The following is a 24,067-nucleotide window of genomic DNA, read 5'->3' as shown; positions in this document are numbered from 1 at the left end:
ATTTTAAGATACTTAAGCAAAGAAAAAAATGATGACGCAAACATGGTAAGATAGTGGTAAGTGTCAGATCTGGATGTTGAGTTATCAATGCACTATTCTAGTTTTGTATAATTTTTAAATCTCTTCATTAGAAACTTTTTCACAGACTCCATCCTAGATACAGCAAGCCACAGTCTCCAAAGTCCTAGCTCAGGAATCTACTCTTAAGCTCCCAACAAGAATCTTATATAGTCAGGCAGGCAATGATCTATTTGAGGACCATTAGAAAAGATCTAATACATACCCTCCAAACTTCACATTTTTAGTATTCTCATTTTCTACTCAGTACGCTCAATTTCACAGTTTCTTATATCCACCACGGCATTCTGCCAAGGAACTACAACTTGTGTTCTCTAAACCCATCTGTTCTAAGAATGCTGGGCTGGTTATCAACTTCTAATGCACCTTGCTTAAACTTTCCTCTCTCAATTTGCCCCTGACTGAACTGCAGATGACAGAACAACTGTACTAACCATCTCTTTCTGCACATTCCATGTCTCCACAGAGGTCACTGTGTCTTCACAAAACTAACTGCCACGATTTTCACTGGTGATATTTTTCCTTCATGATTTTCAATTTTCTACTTGAGCATTAAAATATCAGAGAGAAAAAGAAGCTAACCATATAGATAATCATGCTGTTGGTAAAATAAGATATGTGCCCCAGCATAGTATATGCTAAGTATTCAGAATCTATATTTATATTAGATAACAGGTCAAGAATGCCAAAGAAACAATATTTTTCTCAAGATTTAAAAAAAAATTAACTGTCTTAAGTGACACTCAAAAAAGGAAGATATGCACATCAAGCCAATTAAAACCACATTTTCTATAGGTGGATGTAACAATCTTAATCCAAATCATCCACTTAAGTTGTTTAACTTACTTAAAGTAAGGCTCTAGATATTTGCTTCTTCAAAAGTATCTTGCAAGGCCATTATGAGGTAGAAGACAAGTTTAAATGGACCACATTTTTCTACTCCATTGTAACTAAAATTACTACTCACAGAAAGTATATAGCTTATGTATTTTGGTCCATCACATTTTCCACCATCATATGAGTATACTCTTAAGGTTCTCACTTTATCATCAGCATAATACATTTTGCTTCCAGAATGCCCAGTAAAGCTGACGTTTTTCATTTAAAGTGATTTAAAACAAATTCCCAAATATCTATTTAACAATCTTAAATCTGAGTTTTGGCAAGACAGTTTAATGCATACAAAATGAAACACTACATTTCTCGCTCGCTCGCTCTCTCACACAAATGCGCACACACAGATTAAAACCCCAAAGTTTTCAGTATTTTTCCTCTACCTTACACAGTTCAATTTTTAACATGCAGCTTACTTATAATCTAAAAATAATTTTAAACATGATTGTCATAAAAATATTTTAAAACAGAGATGAAATGTATAAAGGCACACATAGATTGTCAATGGTTACATCAGTTACGTCACATTTCTTTAGAAACAGAACTGTTTCTGCTCCTGTAAACAAACTTTTTTCTCACACATTTAAAGTGAGGTTAGTGCTGACATAAAATTATTGCTCTACTCACAGTCTGAGTGTTTGCACTGTTTGAGGTACATTTTCTCCATCTACACACCCCTACCACTCTTGAGAGTATGAGTCAACAGAAGTCTGCAGGTTAAAACCATTCAGTAATATTTTCATCAATACTGGAATGATAGTTACATTACAAAATATCAGAGATAAAAAATGTTTCATTGTTGAGGCCCAAGATTTTAACTTATTCTTCATTACCTGAAAATACTGCTCATTTAACTTCTTTAGGGAAAAAAAATTATTCTGGAGATGAATAATTCCTTCCTGAATACTTCATCCAAGACGATTCCTTCACACTTATCCTCTGATTCTTTGTTGTTTTCATTCATTTGATTTAGCAGTCACCAAGAATCACTTTTCCTTTGGTGATGTGGCATAACGATCTCTTACACTTTTTGCTAGTTGTTTGATAAATATTTTGTAAATTTTTCCACAGTATGTATGCACTGTTTTTTGTAGTTCCAGTTCTAAAGGTTTTAATAAGGAACGGATGTTGTCATCTTCAAAAGAGCACTAGAGAAAGAAAATTTTAAAAAATAAAAAATTTAAAAGGCAAAAGTACGTATATAAATTCAATTATTTTCCAAACTTCTTCAATCAGTTTAATACGAACAATCTCCATTTAACGTCTCACAGAAATTAGATGTTTAACAAATATTTTCAATAAATTAAACAGAACTATTATCTCCCATTAAAGAAAGACAGCCATGGTAAATCTCCGGGGGAATCCTGGAGAACGTGCACAAGGGCAGAGAAGACTCTGAAATACTGGTTAAGAAGACAACCAAAAGCCCTACAAGTTTCTGGGCGAAACTAATAAAAGCTAGACTGGCTAAAAGAAGAGCTTGACCACACACCACACCCACGTCCCACCTTTTAAAAACTACTCTGGTAATAATACTGCTGAGGCTGGAATTGAAGGAAATGAAGTAGAGGCATATGGCAGGAGGAATGCAAGATGATAACACACTTCAGCATTTCCCACAGAACCCTAACTGCACAGAAAGATCCCAACAATAAACACATTCGAAAACCGCTAAATATTAGGCACTCCTCATGGGGATTCAGACTGGCACAGGCAAAAGTCTAAAAACTAAAACAGAAAATAAATCTGTTGAGTGTTGTTTGACTGTTTGTCCCAAGATATATTTTTGGCTAGAGTCCTTCTCTTACTATAAAATATACTAGTATCAAGAAATATATTTTGGAAAAGGCTGTGGTACTAAAGTGGAAATAATGTGTAATCTTTGTATCTTCAACCAGGTATTTTGTGATTTAGTATTTTCAACTAGGTATATTTTCAATTAGAAAGATGGATGGGGCTTAAAAGTAGAACATTTTACATGGAAGTTGAAGTTGGTGAAAAATGCAAAATCACAAAGGAAATTCAGAACCAGAAATCTCCAAGGTTATCCCTAAGGTTCACTAGCATGCTGAGGGAGAGGAAATGAAAGCATCACCCCAAGCACAATTAGTGAGTCTGCAGGAAGCTGCAGTCAATCTATGGAGAAGAGGATGAACTTGGATGTTTGTTTAAAACATGGGTTTTGTCACTGTAGAGATGCAAAGAGATCCTAAACTTTGACATCTTTTGAGCAAGAAAAATAGTAAGTATTAACTGCATAAAACCATCACCCTTGGAGTGATTTTTAAACATCAATCACACATACTCCAGATAAACGTCTAAAATTGTTTTGAAGATAAAATTTCTAAAAAGAGGCGGGGAAACTTAGCCAGGAACAATGTCATGAAAATAACAATAGCACATAGAGTGCTTGCTACCTACATGCCAGGCACCATTCTAGGAGTTGTATATGTATTAACACATTTAAGCCTCACAATAACTTTACAATATAGGTAATATTATCTCCATCTGACAATGAAACAACTAAGACAAGGAGAGAGGATTTTCTCACAGTTATAAATCCAGTAAGTGGTTAAGCCAGGATTCTGTCCCAGCAGTCTAGCTCCAAAAGTCCATGCACTTAATTAACCACCAGACAGCACTACTTATCCAAACATTAAGCAAACAACACCATGCCAACTCAGTTAAAAAATCCTGTTGAAGGATGAAGCTCAGTGAATGGTGGAAATCTGGGGAAAGTGCTGTACTGTAAATAGATACACAAATTTGTTTGGGTTAAAAGTGTAGCCAGGCTGAAGAAGGTAAACTTCATCAAGTGATACTGTCAAGAAATAGTTCAATGTGTACAAAAAACACTTGAACAACTGGTTGAGTGGCGGAAAATTACGGGAAGCCCAAACTACTGTGATCATTATTTTTACCATATAATAAAATGAAAACACCATGAAAGCATTTAAGAATAGAGGAAGACTATTGATTCCCAGGAGTATGGAGTACTCGAGATTCAGTTTCTTTGTTTTCATGTGATTTAAATCCCAGTGTTTGTGGTTAAAAAATATTTTCTTCTTCACTGGGGGAAAAAAAAGCCCTTTGATGAATATTTTCTTAAATAAAAACAGTGTCTCATTAGACCTCTTTCTGCCCATATGACAAAAGCAATTTGAATCTAAGGAAGAAGATAAATTTCCAAAATTTCCACCTATATAAATATAGTCTAAAGACACTGCATTCTGCCATTTACATAATCTGCAGTGCCTGCATATTTGTGCAGTACATAACCTACATCTGGGTGTCCCTTTCCCAGAGGCCACGCATGCCCTTACCTGACTCCAGACCTTTTTTCATACTATATGCCTGACTTGTCCTTACCTTTTCTTCTCTGCCTGGTACTCATCATCCTTACAACTTAGTTCAAATGTCAGCTCCTCTGAGAAGCCTTTCCATGTACAGTTAATCATTCCCTCTTTTCACTGGCAGAGGACCCAGTACATTAATTTTTAGGAAGCTCGTGCTTTATACTGTCAGTTGAAGAACAGGAAACAGTGAGGCTGTGATGACCATAATTAGGCAATTTGAGGTATTTTCAAAGAATAGTACATCTTTGGAAAATATAGGAGAATGGCAGTTCAATCCAACAAATCCTAAGTGTTAACTATATGCAAGCCAGCACTATGGGAAGGAAAACATTCAAGACTGCTTTGCAGAGATAGTTATGCAAACATACACAAGGTGTAAAGTAAATAAAATATAATATAATTCAGAATGAAATGCATGATGCAGAAAATACCTTATAGAGCCATAAAATGTTTTGTTCTGATTTTGAATTTGCAATTTTTAAACAATATTTTTATTCACTCAACAACTAATATTTAACAAATATGCATGGACTATAAAAACAGATTTGCTGGCAGACATAGCCATGAATTCACACTTTAAAGATAGTTCACATCCTTTATCATTCATACTGTTCACTGCATTCCATGGCTATGACTAAGCCTCTGTCTGAAACTTGCATAAATATCCTTTTCTGAACACAATTCTTTTAAAAATTACACTTCTCACTGAATTACAGATAAGGAAATATAAAAACACTAAGCAGGAGCACCATAAAAGACTGATTAACTTCATTAAGTTGAAAAATGAATAGATGTAAGCTGTAGTTAACACAGACCCAAAACAAACACAAAAGATAATTAATCATCTGAAATCCTTTAAAAAATAAGATTTCTTTTTAAAAAATCAAGTGTAATTAATCAACTTAAAACTATTACTCGGATTTTTAAAGGTATACACTTATAAACCAAAGAAAAGATCAAATAAAACTAGGGAAATTTAATTCTCTAATAGTAGATTTTTTTAATACTCAAAGGAAACAAAGGAATCTCATTTTTATAGGAATGCATTTCTCTTCTATCCTGCAAAGTCTCAGAACCCCACAAGCACTTTTCTTCATTTTTATCACCTTCTGACAACCCATAAAAAAGCATTATTAAAATACAGTATTAATTTCTGAAGGTATACGAGGCCTGCTACATTAAAATGAACATCAACACTAAATTTTATAATTCATCAGTGAGTATAGTCATACCATGACAAACTGATTGTTTAGAAGCTGCATCTGTCAAATTTATAGGAGGAACTTAGCTAATAATACACTAAAACCGTAGCCCACAATGCTGCTAGCATTTTGTCTACCATCAAGTTTAAGAAACAGATTTCTGGGAGAAAACTTTAATTCCTTTTCACGGCAGATCATCACCTTAACATGGCGTATCATCTCCACATCCACTTCATTTCGGCCCCTGCTGACTTTCATCCATCACTCCAGTCACACTGAACAGATGGATGCCTGACCTCTCCGTGGATCTTTTCACAGCCTCTGAACCTTTTTCTCAGGCAGTTCTCAGCCCAGACTGCCTCCACCCACCTGGCAAACTCTTACTTATTCTTCAGGGCCCACTTCAAAAGCCTCCTCTTCAAGAAGGCATTCCCTGGCCCTTCAAGGCAAAACTGAGACACACTGTTTCACAGCTCTAGAACAATCTCTGTCACCATGGATTGTAGTTATGTGTTTTTATTCTCACTGCTATCGATGAGGCTATACAGACCAGAGGATTTCACACTATCAAATAATGAGAACCTAGTAAACAGGGGTCATCGGCTTTTCTCCTGACCCCCACATTTAAACCAAAGTAGCACTCCCATTATTTGCTTTGTTTCCACCCATGTAAGATTAAACAGTCTAGCAGAACAGACAGCATATCTAAATGAGAGTTGTGTGATCACATGTATTAATACTTCTTCCTTAGTAACAGTGAAACAGCTAACATAGATAGTGATACAACTTGTTAAGTAACAGCATACATCCAAACCTCCCCTGAATTTGCCCCAAGTCTTGGTCCTTAACATTCACAGAGATCTGGTTCATGCACCCATCGAGAGGTATATGAAGTATTAATCATGTCCCCCATCAATCCACCCTAATTACATAAAAGGTAACTAATGAGAACATGAAGAAAAGAGAAAACAGACAATTAGGGGATGGGGGAAAGAGGGGCAGTATAATTTTTTTCCAAACTTTTAAAGCAAATGCTTAAAAGACAAAACTTTATTTACGAAAGCAACAGAAAGACAATACTTAAGCATAAACTTAAGTTATATTCAAAACCTACAGGAAAAAACCTGTAAAACAGGGGTGTCCATCTTTTGGCTTCCCTAGGCCACATTGGAAGAATTGTCTTGGACCACACATAAAATACGCTAACGCTAACAATAATGAGCTAAGAAAAAAAAAAATCACAAAATAAATGTCATAATGTTTTAAGAAACTTCACGAACTTGTGTTGGGCCACATTCAAAGTTGTCCTGGGCTGCATGCGGCCCATTGGCCACAGGCTGGACAGGCTTGCTATAAAACATTCCTAAAAGACAAATGTAAAGACAGCCCTTGTTCTTAGTTGGGATGTCTCAACACCATCAAAACGTTAGCAGTCCCTGAGTTAATATATGAAGCTAATACACTCCCAATAAAAATACCAATTTTTTTTTTTTTTTTTTTTTTTTTTGAGATAAAGTTTCGCTCTTCTTGTCCAGGCTATGGTGCAATGGAGCGATCTCGGCTCACTGAAACCTCCACCCACCAGATTCAAGCAATTCTCCTGCCTCAGCCTCCCGAGTAGCTAGGATTACAGGCACGTGCCACGATGCCCGGCTAATTTTTGTATTTTTAGTAGAGACGGGGTTTCACCACTTTGGCAGCCAGGCTGGTCTCCAACTCCTGACCTCAGGTGATCCGCCCACCTCAGTCTCCGAAAGTGCTGGGATTACAGGCGTGAGCCACTGTGCCCAGCCTAAAAATACCAACAAGATTTAATTTTTTAATGGATTTGATACTTATGGAAAAATAAATATACAATAGCTAAGAAAACACTGAAAAAAACAGGCTATAAAGAGGGAGTAGCCCCATCAGATATTAAAACATAGCAAAGCGCCTTTATAATTAAAAGAGTGTGTTATTAGTGTACAAATGAACGGACCAATGGAACAAAACAGAAAAGTCAGAAATTACAAATGGAATTTATGATAATGTCAGTATCTCAAATCTTTTGGTTAAAGACAGCCTTTTATTTTATTTTGTTTTTTAGAGACAAAGTCTCACTATGTTGCCCAGGCTGGTCTCAAACTGCTGGGCTGAAGGAGTTGCCTGAGCTGGTCTTGAATTCCTGAGCTTGCCCACCTTGGCCTCCCAAAGTGCTAGGATTACAGATATGAGCCAGTGCACCCAGCCAAAGATAGATTTTTTAAGTAAATGGTGTTGAGACAAAAGGATAGCCATTTAGAAAAAAGTCAAATAGTATCCATTCCTCACCCAATACAAAAGAGTAAATTCCAAACAGAGCAAAGGTCTGAATGTAATAAATGAAACAGCATATGGAGGAATTATTCTATAACCTGTTCTGTAACCCAAGTGTAGATTGGAAAAAGCTTTCTGATAACGACTTTAAACCAAAAAAAAAAAAAAAAAAAAAAAAGGGTGTTAGGCTAGGTGTGGTGAGTTATCCCAGTAAACCCAGCACTTTGGGAGGCCAAGGTAGGAGGATTGCTTGAGCCCAGGAATTCAAGACTAGCCTGAGCCAACATGGCAAAACCTCATCTCTACAAAAAATACAAAAATTAGCCAAGCCTGGTGACATGCACCTATAGTCCCAGATATTCAGGAGGGTGAGGTGAGAGAATCAACTGAACCCAGAAGGTCGAGGCTGCAGTAAGCTGTGATCGCACTACTGCACGCCAGCCTGGGTGATACATGCCTGTAATCTCAGCCACTATGGAGGCTGATGCTGGCAGATTGCTTAACCCCAGTAATTCAAGACCAGCCAGAGAAACACAGCAACATCCCCATCTCCATAAAAAATACTTAAGTTAGCTGAGTGTGGTGGCATGGGCCTATAGTGCCAGCTACTTAGGAGGCTGAGGTGGGAGGATCGCTTGAGTCCAGGGGGTAGAGGTTACAATGAGTCATGACTGTACCACTGCACTCCAGCCTGGGTGACAGAGCAAGACCCAGTTGTTAATTTAAAAAAAAAAAAAAAAGATAAACTTATTACATGAAAAATATTATACAAACTGAATGGCATCAAATACAATAAGTCAAATTGGTAGAAAAATATTCACAATATGTATCACAGGAAAAGTACTAATATTCCTAACATACAAAGAACTTTTAACAATTAAAGGAAGGAGAGGGTGACAAAGCCCAAACGCCCTCATGGTAATAATGATGGTTGTATAATTCTGCAAACATGCTAAAAGCTACTGAATTATATTTTTTAAATGGGTGAACTTTGCGGCATATAAATTATGTTTCATTAGTTATTTTTTAAAAACCTATAGAAGTATAGGTGAAACATTTAAAAGAAAATTTACCCCCAGAAAGATATAAAAATAGTTCATAAATATATAAAAAGATTAAACTTCACTCAAAAGAGAAATGCAAATTAAAACTACACTAAGATTCAATTTCTCACCCATCAGAATGACAAAATTTTAAAAGCCTAATACTATACTCTGTTGATGAGGATGTGGGGAACAGACTGTCTCATAAATCATTGGCAGGAATACAAACAATCCCTACGGAGGAACACAGGTAATAATTTCAATCCAATAATCCCACTTCCAGGAATTTACCATGAAGACTCACCTTCCAACAATACAAATATATATATGACACAGCTAACTGTACACTGCTGCATTATTTATAATTCAAGCTACTGGAAACTACCAAAATGTCCAAACATAGAGAATGGTTGAATAAACTCTGGTACATACATAAAATACAGTACCATACAGTTGTTTTTTTTTAAAAAAAAAAAAAAAAAAAAGAGAGAGAAATATCTCCAGAATATTTTAAGTATAGAAAGCAAAGAATGAAGGAAGATATACACTAAACTACCTTTTGTGTAAAAAAATGGAAATTACAAAACATACACACATCTGCTCATCTTATTAAAAACACAGAAAGGATAAACCAGAAAACAATGAAATTGGTACCCTATAGAGGTAGGGGGCAGTTAGGATGAAAGGGCTAAGATAACAGGTTACATGAGAGTAAACTCTTATGTAATTCTGACTTTGTGAAGTGTATTAATATCCCCCTATCAAAAAATGCAATTATATCAACAAAGATAGTGGAAAAAAACCTAAAACTGAAAGCATACAGAAACAAATGAATCCAACTGTATTTCAAATGAATAAAATAATCACACTGTAAGATCAGAAAAAAAGAACTAATCCAAGTAACCTATGAATACAGTATTGGGTACACACCCTTGTCTGGGAGCAGAGGAGAGGAAGAGGAAGGACTGAAAACAAATCCTAAGCCATTTTTAGTAAGTTGGTTTGGGGGTGGAGACAATGGTATGAATGGAACATTTCTGAAATTATTTTAAATAATTGTAGGATTAAGCAAATGAGAAAATGTGTTATTGATAGAAGTCAGGATTCTAACTGTGGAAGAAAGGAGATAAAATATAGAGTAGAAGAAAGCAAAGAAGAGCCTTGGAAGAATGGCCTGGAATTAGAGAATCAGGTGTGAACACATAACATCATGTGTGCATGCTTATACTTCCTAGCTCTGCCACTGAGAAAGCTCAGAAGCAATGAGACCACGGTAGCAATAAACATGCTTAACATTCAGAGCCTACTAAAGGGAAGGAGAGCTCCTTTGCCAGATGACTAATTTCAAGGGTAGGGCAGGGAAAGTATAAAATAAACCTGGAATATTTTGTTGGAACAGAAAATAAAGGAGGTACTCAAAGTCATGAGCACATGTCAAAGGGGCACAAGAAATAGCCACTGGGGCTCCCAGTGGCCATATCTGGAACAACTTTAGCATCAACATAATTAGAAGGAAATAATGAATTACAAATCACTGGAGAAAATAAGTATCAAAGGGTTCATACTGATTATATAAACGTCAATATATGTGCAAAAGGGAGAGCTCTTCCTTACAGATGCATGCCAAGTGTCAAATGATGTATGTGGAAGGAATGCTAGTATTGAACAATCATCAATTTGCAAATAACATAGTGAAGATTGTTTTGAGCAAGAACCAACAACAGATGCTAAATCTTGTAGGAAAATTTTAATGAGAAGCAGAATATTTACATGATTTTAAAAGGTTCTCCCCATAGGCTGCTTATAAAAGGAAAAATAACTACACTGTGGAGAAAATTAACGACATTTTGACTGACTGATCAAAATCAACATCACCAGCAAGGGGCAGACAAAGGGGACTATGACTATGAGAGCCTGAGAAGGACATCTCACCACCTATAGAGTATTCTGAGCAGATATGTATATCCTGAATCTAATTGTAAGGAAGCATTAGGCCAAAATGAAGAACATTCTAATAAAAAAAAGGGGTGAAGAGGCTCTATTGTCGAAATATGCCAATGTCATATAAGACAAAGACTGAGAAACTGTTCTAGTTCAAAGAGAGTAAAGCCATATGGATGGCAGATTAATGTATTCCATCAGTATTAAATTTTCTAGCTTGATATATGTACTGTGGTTAATAAGAGAATGTCCTTTAATTAGTTTAAAAAAAAAAAACCGAAGTTTTTAGGGGTAAAAGACCTTAATGTATGCAACTTACAATCAAATTTAAGTTTTCTGAAAAAACAACTACATTGTTTTCAGAAAAAAAAGTAGAGAGAGAATCAATGACAAAGCAAATAAGGCAAAATGTTAGTAACAAATGAGGCTGAGGGTGTATAAAAATTCTCTGTACTATTTTTGTAAACTAACCATTAGCTTGAAAGTATTTTCAAACACAAAGTTAAAAAAACAGAAAAGGCAAATCTTACACTTCTTAGTGCTTCATAAACAGCTCTAAATGCTGGTTGCTTATCGTCATGGTAAACACCTCTGTTCCCATGAAGAATAAAGATTCCTTCTTCTTCTGCTTCTTGGCAATTGCTTCCATATATACAATGATCTGGTCGATAATTCCATTGACACGGAAAAACAAAAAGGCTTTCTACATAAAGAAAAGACCAGACAATGAAGCAAATACCCCTAATTCCACAAATGTAACATTATGCAAAACTTTTAGTTAAAAAATACAGCTCTTACAAGAAAGAATTAATGAAAAATGTTCGGCATTTAGATCTCTTCCAATTAAAGCAAAATTCAAGAAAAGTTTTACTCTGTCTTAAACATAAATAGCAATAATCATTAATATAAGACAGAATCAGATAACTGCATGTTTTCCTTTTTCACTCAGTATCTGTGATTTTGTAATGCAAATAAAAGGAATTTAGATAATTACCTGGATTATGAAAAAACACGATATTCAATAGATCTTGATCACCCCATGTGATGTTCAGTTTGTATTTTTTAAGCAATGGCATAAGTATATCTCCCCATTGTAGTCGTACAGTTGTCATATCATTCTGTTGATAAAAACATTCAAAAGATATTACAGTAACCCACAGTAACCATTACAAAGCCACAAAGAGAAATGCAAACTCCTCACAATATCAAGTGACATTTCCAACCCTAAATGTGAGAAGGGCTGTCCAGTAAAAGAGAAGATAACAAAAGGAAGTTGTATGTGGCAGTGATAAAACTAGTAAGTCAGGAAAGAAAGCGAAAGTAACTGTGTCCTTATCTTAAAATGAAGATAGTTTTGGTACCTACGTCAGAGTTGTTGATGATTAAAACTGTTAACATATAAATTTAAAGTGCTTGGAATAGCACCTGACACATGGTAAATATTCAGTGTTAGCTATTATTATTTTTTTACCATGATGGTTATTATTCTCAGATTGATTTGCTTAACTTTTATAATTGGCAGTTGAAATAGATCATTCTGAAATTGATAAATCAAGTTAAAAAATGCATACATAACTAAAGTTAAACACTAAAAAACAGTATGATTGACAAAAATCAAGGCTGCAGAGGAAGTGGGGAAGAAGAACAAAGCAGCAGAAATTTATGAGCTTTGTGTCTACTTGTAGTAAAAAATTCTCATAGAGAACTGGCCTTTTTATGATGGATTTTCCTATCCAAAAACATAATATGTCTTCCTACTTATTTAAGTGTTCATTTATCTTATTACATTTAAAAAATATATATATGTGTGTGTATATACACATATACTGCCAATTTCTTTCAAGTTTGTTCCTATGTATACTATCTCTTTTGAGAGGATTCCATTTTATCTTCTAAAAGGTTGCTACTTGTACATTAGAAAATGCACGCAAAGAATTCTGTAAAGAGGCACCATGAATGACATACAAAGTCAAAGAAGATTTGCTAAGGAAAATAACTGGGTCCAGTCTAGCAGATGTATGTAGTCCCATAAACTCTCACCGTCCCAGAGGGAGGCAAGTTAGGACTGGCATCTTTGGCAATATTACGACTGCACTCCAAGAAAGAGACCCTAGTCTCCTGATGCCTCTCATACTATTGAAGAGCTAACAGATTCACCCAACCCATTTTAATGACTGTAAGCTTTGCTATCAGAATTACAACCCTGCTAGCAAAAGTATTTTCCTATTCTTGGATATCAACTAATTGGCATATCAACACTGTTTTCAGGAGGAGACCATATAGGTTACTTAAGAAAGAACCCCTGGAGTCAGCCAGCACAGTAAACGGTTTGACTCTCCTTTTAAAAGCAGCAATTTCTGTATTTTAATTTTCAACCCAGCCAAATTAATTACATGTCCTTAATGTTTACAGTAGTTTTAATAGGTTGAAGTTTTTCAGGGATATAAATATGTCATGCAAATAATAATTTTACATCCTATCTAATTTTTTATACCTATTTCTTTCACTTGTCTAACATGGGAGCTTGTTATTCCTCCACGCTGAAAACTGCCATTTAAATATTACTTAATAGTTATAGTGACAGGCACAGTGGCTCACGCCTGTAATCCCGACACTTTGGGAGGCCTAGGCAGACACATCACTTGAGTTCAGGAATTCGAGACCAGCCTGGGCAATATGGTGAAACCCTGTACCGAAAGTACAAAATATTAGCCACGCATGGTGGTACACGCCTGTGGTCCCAGCCACTTGGAAGGTTGAGGTGGGAGGATCACTCGAGTCTGGGAGGTGAACGTTTGCAGTGAGCCAAGATCACACCACTGCACTCCAGCGTGGGTGACAGAATGAGACCCTGTCTCCAAAAAAAAAAAAAAAAGTTATGGTAATATTAACAGATATCCTTATCTTCATTTTAACTGGAAAGCTCCTAATGTTTAGCCACTAAGCACAATGCTGCCTTTTGAAATAAGATAAAAATATTATACCAATAATCAATTTATATTTCGTTTTTTTAAAATAAAGAAGGTACTGAATTTAATGTTTTTTCAGATACTGAATGTAATGCTTGTTTTTTTTAATGCTCAAAACTTGTTATTTGAAAACTCAAAGTTAAATACTTAAGGAAGCAAGTAACTGAGTCCAGTGAGAACCTGGTGTCGGAAGGGGTAGACTTGAATACTGGGCCTTTTAGATCTATGTGACCCTTTTAAACTATCCAGAGTAAAAACCAGTATTCTTCATAGTGCAGTTCACATAGTGTGCTAATATGTAAATTTTTTCTATGTCCTCAATAAGATTAAGTAATTAAGTACAGAAATTAAGAGTAAGATTCTGAAACTTTTACAGCAAGTTAATAGAATAGTTTTATGTCTATTTATTTTTCCAGCAATCTATCTTTTACAAAAGTATTGGCTCATAAAATACTGAAAATTTTTAAAAAATTAATTCTTTGACACAGTTTGAGAAACACTGTTATAAGCTACTGTATAATTTATAGTAAATTCAGTGATGATATAAACAATCTATCCTTCAAAAAAGAGAAGGCCAGAATTCGTGGAAAAAAAAATCCACATACTTAAATTGATCTGCTACAATTGTATTATCCTTGTGTGAAATTTCTTAGAACACAGTAAACAGTAATTATAACCAGAATTTTTTTTAATCTGGAAAACGACTAAAACAAGTTTTACTTAAGGAAACAATTTGAAAAGATAACTCTTAGAAATAAGTCATTGAGTATGTTAAGGAAACATTCTTAGGATCTGAAAAGAAAAATATCAATTACACAAGGACAAAAACCAGCAACACTTTCAACAGGCAGAACTGGTGGAGCCCTTGTACAACACCACGTTAAAGTCTTCAAGTGATTCTATCTATTCAAATATACAGAGAAATATAGATATATATTTAAATTTTAAAAACCAATATGAATCAAATATATATATTTGAATATATATCTTACAAGAAATGTATCTATTCAAAGAAAATCAACGAAAGACAAAATTAAGAGGCCAGTGCAGTCTTAGGAAAAAAATTAAAAAAGAAAAAAACCTTAAAGAAAAAAGTCCTATTAGAAAACTATTTGGAAAAGAAGAGATAACGCTAGTATTATCTGCTAATGATATAACCTAGACTATCCAAGACAACCAATGAAAAGTATGAGAAATGAGTTTAACAAAGAGGCATTACATATAAAAAGAGTTCAAGTGAATAAGAAAGAGAAAACCAAGAAGTGGGCAAAGGATATGGGCAAGCAGCCATTCACAAAAGAAGAAACAGAAATGGCTACAAATTGTAAGAAAATATTTTTAACCACACCGGTAGTATAGTCAAGAAAATACAAAATTTAAAATATATTTTCAGCCATACAACTACATATCCATACTAGGTACACACAAAAAAAGAAAATAAAATCATCCATTCTCCACATCATACACACATTAAAAATGTGATTATGTATAATGACATAGAAGTCAGTCAACCAGTCAACTATTTACTAAGTGAAAAAAGCAAGCTGAAAATGTATAAAAGAATCCTATATCTAAATGCTAATACACGCATATGCTTGTTTCAAAATATCTTTTTTTTTTTTTTTTTTTTTTTGAGATGGAGTCTCACTCTGTCGCCCAGGCTGGAGTGCAGTGGCACAATCTCGGCTCACTGCAACCTCCACCTTCTGGGTTCAAGTGATTCTCATGTCTCAGGCTCCCAAGTAGCTGGAATTACAGGCACCTGCCACCGTGTCTGGCTAATTTTTGTGTTTTTAGTAGAGATGGGGTTTCACCATATTAGCCAGGCTGGTCTCGAACTCCTGACCTCAAGTGATCCACCTGCCTCGGCCTCCCAAAGTGCTGGCATTACACACATAAGCCACGGCACCCAGCCTCAAAATACACTTTTTAAAAGGTCCAAAGAACACACAGCCAAGTTTATAGTGTCACTCTGGGTGGAGGCATGAAAGTGTGGAGAGATATGTCAAGAGCAAATCTGTCTTTTTATTCTACAATGAATTTTTTGAATATTTATAAACATAATTTAGTTTCATAACATTTAAAACAGAAAATGTTCTAATTTTACAAAATTTAGCAAACCTATGACCAAATACATGTATGTTACATTAAGATCAATTAGTTTCATTTTTTAAATTAAGCATGCTTTGAAAATGTATGGACTATCATTATCAGCCTGTCCTATACATACATACATATAAAATTAAAGAGCATCCAAGAAAAAAGTGGGAACTCATCAATTCCCAAAGACTAGTTACTTCACTTTAAAAAGTCCTTTGGCAAGATGTACATTGTTACTATTCTGCTCTCATAAGCTATGTACTAACACAAGGAAAGTCTTCTATCACATACATCTTACAAATATGTAAAAACACTGTAACTACTTCACACACAGTGTTCTCTTTTCCAGTATTTTTCAATAATTCATTCATGGCCTAGTTTCTAAAACCTTCATCTGACTCTCCTTTGCTAGCAATTATCTATCAAGTTGCTACTTTATGTCAGACACCATGCTAAATATTCTTAATAAAAAGCTGTACAAAAGACACATCCTGCCCTCAGTAGGTGGAGCAAACAGACAAAAAAAATACAAAGTAATATACAGACATTTGAAAAGGGCAAAGTAAACTAACAAAGAAAAGATTCCCACCATGTCTAATTTATACTCTTTGGTTTTTCTCTAATAAACAGGAAAAGGTTAAGAAATACAGTAATACATTTTTTAGAAGGAGAGAAAATAAATACCCTAATAGAGATTCAACACTGCAAATATGATTATGCAAAATAGAACATAATCATTTAATCAATGTTATTCATTGTCTAACAAATATACAATTATGAGATTAAAAATTATATGCTTTTTAAAAAGAATTTTTAAATTAATTTTAAATTAAAATATTTATTTAATTAAATAATTAATTATTAAAGTATTTGAATGTACATTTTTTTTTTTCTTTTGAGACAAAGAGTCTCACTCACACTGTAGCTCTGTCACTCAGGCTGGAGTGCAGTGGCGTGATATCAGCTCACTGCTCCCTGGTTCAAGTGATTCTGTCCCAGCCTCCCAAGTAGCTGGGAATACAGGCATGCACCACTATGCACAGCTAATTTTTTCTATTTTTAGTAGAGATGGGGTTTCACCGTGTTGGTCAGACTGGTCTCACACTCCTGGCCTCAAGTGATCTGCCCACCTCGGCCTTCCAAAGTCTTGGAATTACAGGCGTTGAGCCACCACACCTGGTCCTATTTTAACTTTTTAATATACGTAACTATAATACATCAGGTTGGAAATGAACAGCCATGAGTGGTAAGAACCAGGTGACAGCAAAACAAATAAATAACTTAAACTATGACCTTTGTCCTAAATTTGTATTGTGGCTGTACATGGGTTAAGAACCATGAAGCAATAGTCGCGAATCTGTATAAAACAGTTTGGAAAGCGATTATAAGTAACTCAGTTATATTGCTAAATTTCTAAAATTTAAGACCTGTGCTAGAAACTGTAGATGGCAGGAAAAAAACCAAGACAATGTTTGCTATAGACATAGAGATCAAGAAAAATAAAAATATATGAGAAAAGGAATTAAAAATCAATAAATTTTGTAGGACCATCTCGACAATTCTAAGTATAATAATATTTGAAAACGAAGCAAATCTGAGTATGTTCCAAGGAACAAGAATAGGGTTGTTTGTAACATAGGAATAGTAGGTGTGAAGTAAATTATACCTGCTGAATTAAAGTACAACCAATCATCTTGTATTTTTTTTCATAGTCAGTAATGTGCAGAAGAAAAAAAGGTTTGAAAGTTTAGAAATTATTCCAACCCCCATAATTACATCTCTAGGTAGTTTAGAAATATGTCAGAGAAAAACAAAAGAAAAAGGGAAAGGGAGAAACTATTAAAGTATTTATGAATGATATTTAAATAAGTAATAGGTAAGTAAAAAAACAGTAAATCTGGCCAAGCGCAGTGGTTCATGCCTATAATCCCAGCACGGGAGGATCACTTGAGGCCAGGAGTTAAAGACCAGCCTGGGCAACTCTTTTTTTTGTAGAGACTGTTCTCTACAAAAAAGTAAAATAAGAATAAAATAATTTTTAAAACAATGGATTTGAACTATATAGCTATTTTTAAGTTGTAATCAAAGGGTATTATATTATCCCTATAGTTCTTTGCAACACTAGACTTCTATTAATTTCATATATTTCAAACGCAGTTATTGAGAAGTCACATTATTTTTTTGCAGATAATCTTACAGCACCATCTTCTGGTATAAGATCACTGTGCATAGTCTAACAATCAGAAAATAACAATCATGTTACTATCCTAGTTTTATTATATTTAGTACAACTTTATAGTACATGAAATTTAAAAATTCAAGATATATAATAACAAACTTGGTAACCAAAGAGAGATGTTCTCTGTTAAACAAGAGCAGAGGTTACCTAACACTGGGCTTATTATGGGCTTATTAATGCAATCAGTTGTGGGAGACAAAACTAAATTTAAAACAGGACTTTAAAAAAGTTCGGAAAAGGGAAGGCAAAAAAAAAAACCTAAGTTTACCAGATCAACAGAATAGAACAGTGACCGGTAATAGCTGTCAGACTTCTAAGACTGAAGTGTTGGCATACGGTAATGGCTACAGCAGTACTGCTGCCTATACCAAAGGTAAGAGGAAACAGTTCCAAATGAGGCAAAGGCTTAAATCAGACATGTAGGAAGAATAAATTCCATCCCACCAGATACCATATCAAAAATACATGACAAAAATATATACATATAAATGTACACATATACTCATACCATAAGAGACATGATATCCCTTAATGTTTAACTGAGTCCTAATGAGACATAAAGGAATAAACAGTAAGTCTATACTCCTAGAGGGAACAGTGTTTGCTCAGAAGTCACTGTTTTTAGCTAACATTTTAATGCTTACTTCATACCAGGATCTACTAAGAATTTTCAACAGATCTCTTTTAAATTAACTTAGTTAAGTCTGTTTATTATCTTATTCAGCTGAGAGAACTTATACTTGAAAGTTAACTAAATGGCTAGTAGTTAAGTACTGCACAAGAGGCAAAACTACACAGAAAGCCAGTTTGATTCCAGAGCAAGCAAACTACAGTGACTTGCAATTTAGATATAAAACTAATCTACATAAAACTGGTAAATGGTAGCACATACTGATGTCGTCTAAATGCACACTCAGAGAATTTAAATAGTCTGACTTTTCTACTGATCCCACAATTTGAAATACTGGAAACATGTAGGAATTTTTAAAGTTAACTTCCAATAACACCATAATAGATAACATTTACTATGTGTCAGCCACTGTTCTAACTCATTTACTCCTCCCAAAAGTCCCAAGACATTGGTAGTGCTATCATTTCCATTTTACAGGTTGAGAACAAACAGGTTGCAGAGTCTATGCTCTTAACTGCAACTCCATGTTGTCCCTAAGGTATATCATAATTTAGATTCTATGTATTCTATGAATGTACAACTACAAAATAACATCTGCTTCCTGGAATGGCAATCTAGGGAGATGATGTTCACGACTTAGTGCACTGTTATCTTACTTCATTGTCATGTCAACTGGTTTGACCTATTGTAATGCTGTTAAACAGAATAATATGAACACACTTCTAGATAAATCTAGATATCTAGATTCCTCTAATATTCTAGATTATTCTAAATAGAAAAATTCTTTATCAATTAAAAACTAAATTGAAAAGCCAACAATTTAGAAGGTTTTTAGAGAAATGTTAACAACTACCCGTATTAGTGACTTACCTTGAAATACTTCCTTCTCATTCGAGTCATATTCATCAACATAACTCCAGAGTTTACTCCAGTTTTTCCATAGTATGGATGCCTAGCAAAGCGATTATACCATCCTATTCGAGGTTCCTCATGTTCTGGTGCCATTGCAGCAATTTGTGTGGAATTAAATTTCTTTAGTAAAGACCAAATATCATCAACTGGTCGTAAAAAAAGGATATCAGTGTCGACATACAATAGTGAGTCAACTTCTTTCAGGATTAACTACAAGGAGAGATAGTTGAATGATTAACTATAATTCTATTTTAAAAAGAAACATAAAAGCACCTCTAATTGTATAAGATACACCTAAGAGATTAGCTAATTTATATTATTTTAAGGTAATCTTTCCTAAATCTGTCATTTTTAACAACAGCATATATATAAAGATACTATGCTAACCTTCACATTAACTTTCAGAGAAGATATAAAAACAAACCAAAACAAATACTCAATTACAAAAATTGAGAGAATATAAAATTGAGAGAATAAAAAATTGAGAGAATATAAAACAAACACTCAATTATAAAAATTGAGAGAATTATAAAAATTGAGAAGATATAAAAGCAAACCAAAACAAATACTCAATTATAAAAACTGAGAGAATACCAAATCTTCAAAGATCAGGGAGGAAATGTTTTTCATAATGGGCAATAATATTAGCTTAGGTAAATTTATATCTTGAATCCTAATTTCCTGAGATAAATACAGAAATAAACCAATACAAATAAAGATCTTCTGAACTTATTCCCCTTGGCCTGTAACACTGGCATCTTGACATCATTTCAGTTTCAACTAGTAAGTGGTAGAGCCAAACTGGAACCCAGACAACCCAGATTCAGAGTCCATGCTCTTATTTCCAGGCTGTCTCCCAATGAATCAAAACAAAATGTGCACCTAGCAAGGGTAAAGGCTTGACTTAGAAGAAAGACTGGCTATGTTGCACTTTCTAAGAGATAAATCTCCAACATGTGACTTCCCTGGGGAACTTTAAGGATAATTATTATTTAATTTATTTATTTATTTTTTATTTTTTGAGACAGAGTCCCACTCTGTCACCCAGGCTGGAGTGCGGTAGCGCAATCTCAACTCACTGCAACCTCCACCTCCTGGGTTCTAGCCATTCTCCTACCTCAGCCTCCTGAGGAACTAGGATTACAGGCATGCACCACCATACCCGGCTAATTTTTTGTATTTTTAGTAGAGACGGGGTTTCACCATGTTGGTCAAGCTGGTCTCAAATTCCTGACCTCAAGTGATTCACCCACCTCAGCCTCCCCCAAGTGCTGGGGTTACAGGCACGAGTCACTGCACCCAACCAAGGATAATTTTTCATTTCTGCCTTACCCATGAACTTTAGATTCTGACTCCTACAAATTTAAATTTACTGCCTATCCTGGTCTATTAGTAAGATTCAATAAATAGGTGAATCTAAACCTTTTTAGTTAAGAATATAATAGGAGCTTGATCCTAGTTCTGCTACTTTTCAAAGCTGCTACTTCCTCCTGCAACTAAAGCCATCACCTTCATGAGCAGCTACTAGGCTGAAATAACCTCATTCCTCCCTTATCTATCAGCGGATTTAACATCAGGCTGGGGAAAAAAAACTGATGGTTGACTGCAGGGCCTGAGTAGGGAAAGTACACTTGGTCAAAGACCTCAACTAAAAGGGAATCTGTGGCCAGGCATGGTGGCTCACACCTGTAATCCCAGCACTCTGGGAGGCTGAGGCAGGCAGATTACCTGAGGTCAGGAGTTCGAGACCAGCCTGGCCAACATGGCAAAACCCTGTCTCTACTGAAAATACAAAAATTAGCCAGGTGCGGTGGCACATGCCTGTAATCCCAGCTACTCAGGAGGCTGAGGCAGGAGAACCGCTTTAGTCCGAGAGGCAGAGGTTGCAGTGAGCCGAGACTGCACCAGTGCACTCCAGGCTAGGCAACAGAGCAAGACTTTGTCTCAAAAAAAAAAAAAAAAAAAAAAAAAGGTATATGTGAGGGGATGGAATCTGTATGTCTGTCTCACTTTTTTGAGGGGTGGTGAAGTGAGAATTGTTTTTAATAGCAACATTCTACATCTGTGTCACATCTGTTTACAGATTACTATATTGTTAGCAGAGTAGGAAGAACCTGCATAAAGCTTCAAGTTCAATGCCGGGAGCCACTACCAGCTGGAAATCAGACATATGGTTAAATAATAATCACCTATGTATAGTTTTGATTCCTTTCAGGTGAAGAAGGCATTGGTACAGTTTACATTAGTTCTTTTCATGCATCTATTTTAAAGGAAGAAAAACTCAGCAAAAAAGTTTACCACTATAAAAAAATAAAGCACGGGGGGGGGGGGGGGGCGGAGCAAGATGGCCGAATAGGAACAGCTCCAGTCTCCAACTCCCAGCGCGAGTGACACAGAAGACCGGTGATTTCTGCATTTTCAACTGAGGTACTGGGTTCATCTCACTGGGGAGTGCCGGACGATCGGTGCTGGTCAGCTGCTGCAGCCTGACCAGCCAGAGCTGAAGCAGGGCGAGGCATTGCCTCACCTGGGAAGCGCAAGGGGGAAGGGAATCCCTTTTCCTAGCCAGGGGAACTGAGACACACAACACCTGGAAAATTGGGTAACTCCCACCCCAATACTGCGCTTTAAGCAAACAGGCACACCAGGAGATCATATCCCACACCTGGCCGGGAGGGTCCCACACCCACAGAGCCTCCCTCATTGCTAGCACAGCAGTCCCTGATCTACCGGCAAGGCAGCAGCGAGGCTGGGGGAGGGGCGCCCGCCATTGCTGAGGCTTAAGTAGGTAAACAAAGCTGCTGGGAAGCTCGAACTGGGTGGAGCTCACAGCAGCTCAAGGAAACCTGCCTGTCTCTGTAGACTCCACCTCTGGGGTCAGGGCACAGTAAACAATAACAAACCCAGCAGAAACCTCTGCAGACGCAAACGACTCTGTCTGACAGCTTTGAAGAGAGCAGTGGATCTCCCAACACGGAGGTTGAGATCTGAGAAGGGACAGACTCCCTGCTCAAGTGGGTCCCTGACCCCTGAGTAGCCTAACTGGGAGACATCCCCCACTAGGGGCAGTTGACACCCCATACCTCACAGGGTGGAGTACACCCCTGAGAGAAAGCTTCCAAAGCAAGAATCAGACAGGTACACTCGCTGTTCAGAAATATTCTATCTTCTGCAGCCTCTGCTGCTGATACCCAGGCAAACAGGGTCTGGAGTGGACCTCAAGCAATCTCCAACAGACCTACAGCTGAGGGTCCTGACTGTTAGAAGGAAAACTATCAAACAGGAAGGACACCTACACCAAAACCCCATCAGTACATCACCATCATCAAAGACCAGAGGCAGATAAAACCACAAAGATGGGGAAAAAGCAGGGCAGAAAAGCTGGAAATTCAAAAAATAAGAGCGCATCTCCCCCGGCAAAGGAGCGCAGCTCATCGCCAGCAACGGATCAAAGCTGGACGGAGAATGACTTTGACGAGATGAGAGAAGAAGGCTTCAGTCCATCAAATTTCTCAGAGCTAAAGGAGGAATTACGTACCCAGCGCAAAGAAACTAAAAATCTTGAAAAAAAAGTGGAAGAATTGATGGCTAGAGTAATTAATGCAGAGAAGGTCCTAAACGAAATGAAAGAGATGAAAACCATGACACGAGAAATACGTGACAAATGCACAAGCTTCAGTAACCGACTCGATCAACTGGAAGAGAGTATCAGCGATTGAGGATCAAATGAATGAAATGAAGCGAGAAGAGAAACCAAAAGAAAAAAGAAGAAAAAGAAATGAACAAAGCCTGCAAGAAGTATGGGATTATGTAAAAAGACCAAATCTACATCTGATTGGGGTGCCTGAAAGTGAGGGGGGAAATGGAACCAAGTTGGAAAACACTCTTCAGGATATCATCCAGGAGAACTTCCCCAACCTAGTAGGGCAGGCCAACATTCAAATCCAGGAAATACAGAGAACGCCACAAAGATACTCCTCGAGAAGAGCAACTCCAGGACACATAATTGCCAGATTCACCAAAGTTGAAATGAAGGAAAAAATCTTAAGGGCAGCCAGAGAGAAAGGTCGGGTTACCCACAAAGGGAAGCCCATCAGACTCACAGCAGATCTCTCGGCAGAAACTCTACAAGCCAGAAGAGAGTGGGGGCCAATATTCAACATTCTTAAAGAAAAGAATTTTAAACCCAGAATTTCATATCCAGCCAAACTAAGTTTCATAAGTGAAGGAGAAATAAAATCCTTTACAGATAAGCAAATGCTTAGAGATTTTGTCACCACTAGGCCTGCCTTACAAGAGACCCTGAAGGAAGCACTCAACATGGAAAGGAACAACTGGTACCAGCCATTGCAAAAACATGCCAAAATGTAAAGACCATCGAGGCTAGGAAGAAACTGCATCAACTAA

General features: G+C 36.2%; 1 protein-coding gene across 2 annotated transcripts in view; it reads right to left on the bottom strand.

Annotated features, from left to right (window-relative positions):
• Positions 1-1,235: 1,235 nt before the first annotated feature.
• LOC112617292 (glucoside xylosyltransferase 1) overlaps positions 1,236-24,067 on the bottom strand; it is a 64,754-nt gene continuing 41,922 nt past the window's right edge. Inside the window, exons 4-7 of one of the 2 annotated variants that reach the window (XM_025374047.1) lie at positions 19,619-19,870; positions 11,804-11,927; positions 11,340-11,512; positions 1,236-2,120 (exon numbers count right to left, since the gene is read on the bottom strand). In XM_025374047.1, coding sequence (XP_025229832.1) covers positions 1,959-2,120; positions 11,340-11,512; positions 11,804-11,927; positions 19,619-19,870 — 711 coding nt within the window. In that variant the 3' untranslated portion in view covers positions 1,236-1,958. The remainder of the gene's footprint in view (positions 2,121-11,339; positions 11,513-11,803; positions 11,928-19,618; positions 19,871-24,067) is intronic. The other variant, XM_025374046.1, reaches the window with a different exon arrangement.

This window comes from Theropithecus gelada, unplaced genomic scaffold (genome assembly GCF_003255815.1).
Source record: "Theropithecus gelada isolate Dixy unplaced genomic scaffold, Tgel_1.0 HiC_scaffold_15989, whole genome shotgun sequence".
NCBI classification, from domain to species: domain Eukaryota; kingdom Metazoa; phylum Chordata; class Mammalia; order Primates; family Cercopithecidae; genus Theropithecus; species Theropithecus gelada.
This window is presented reverse-complemented; position numbering and strand designations above follow the sequence as displayed.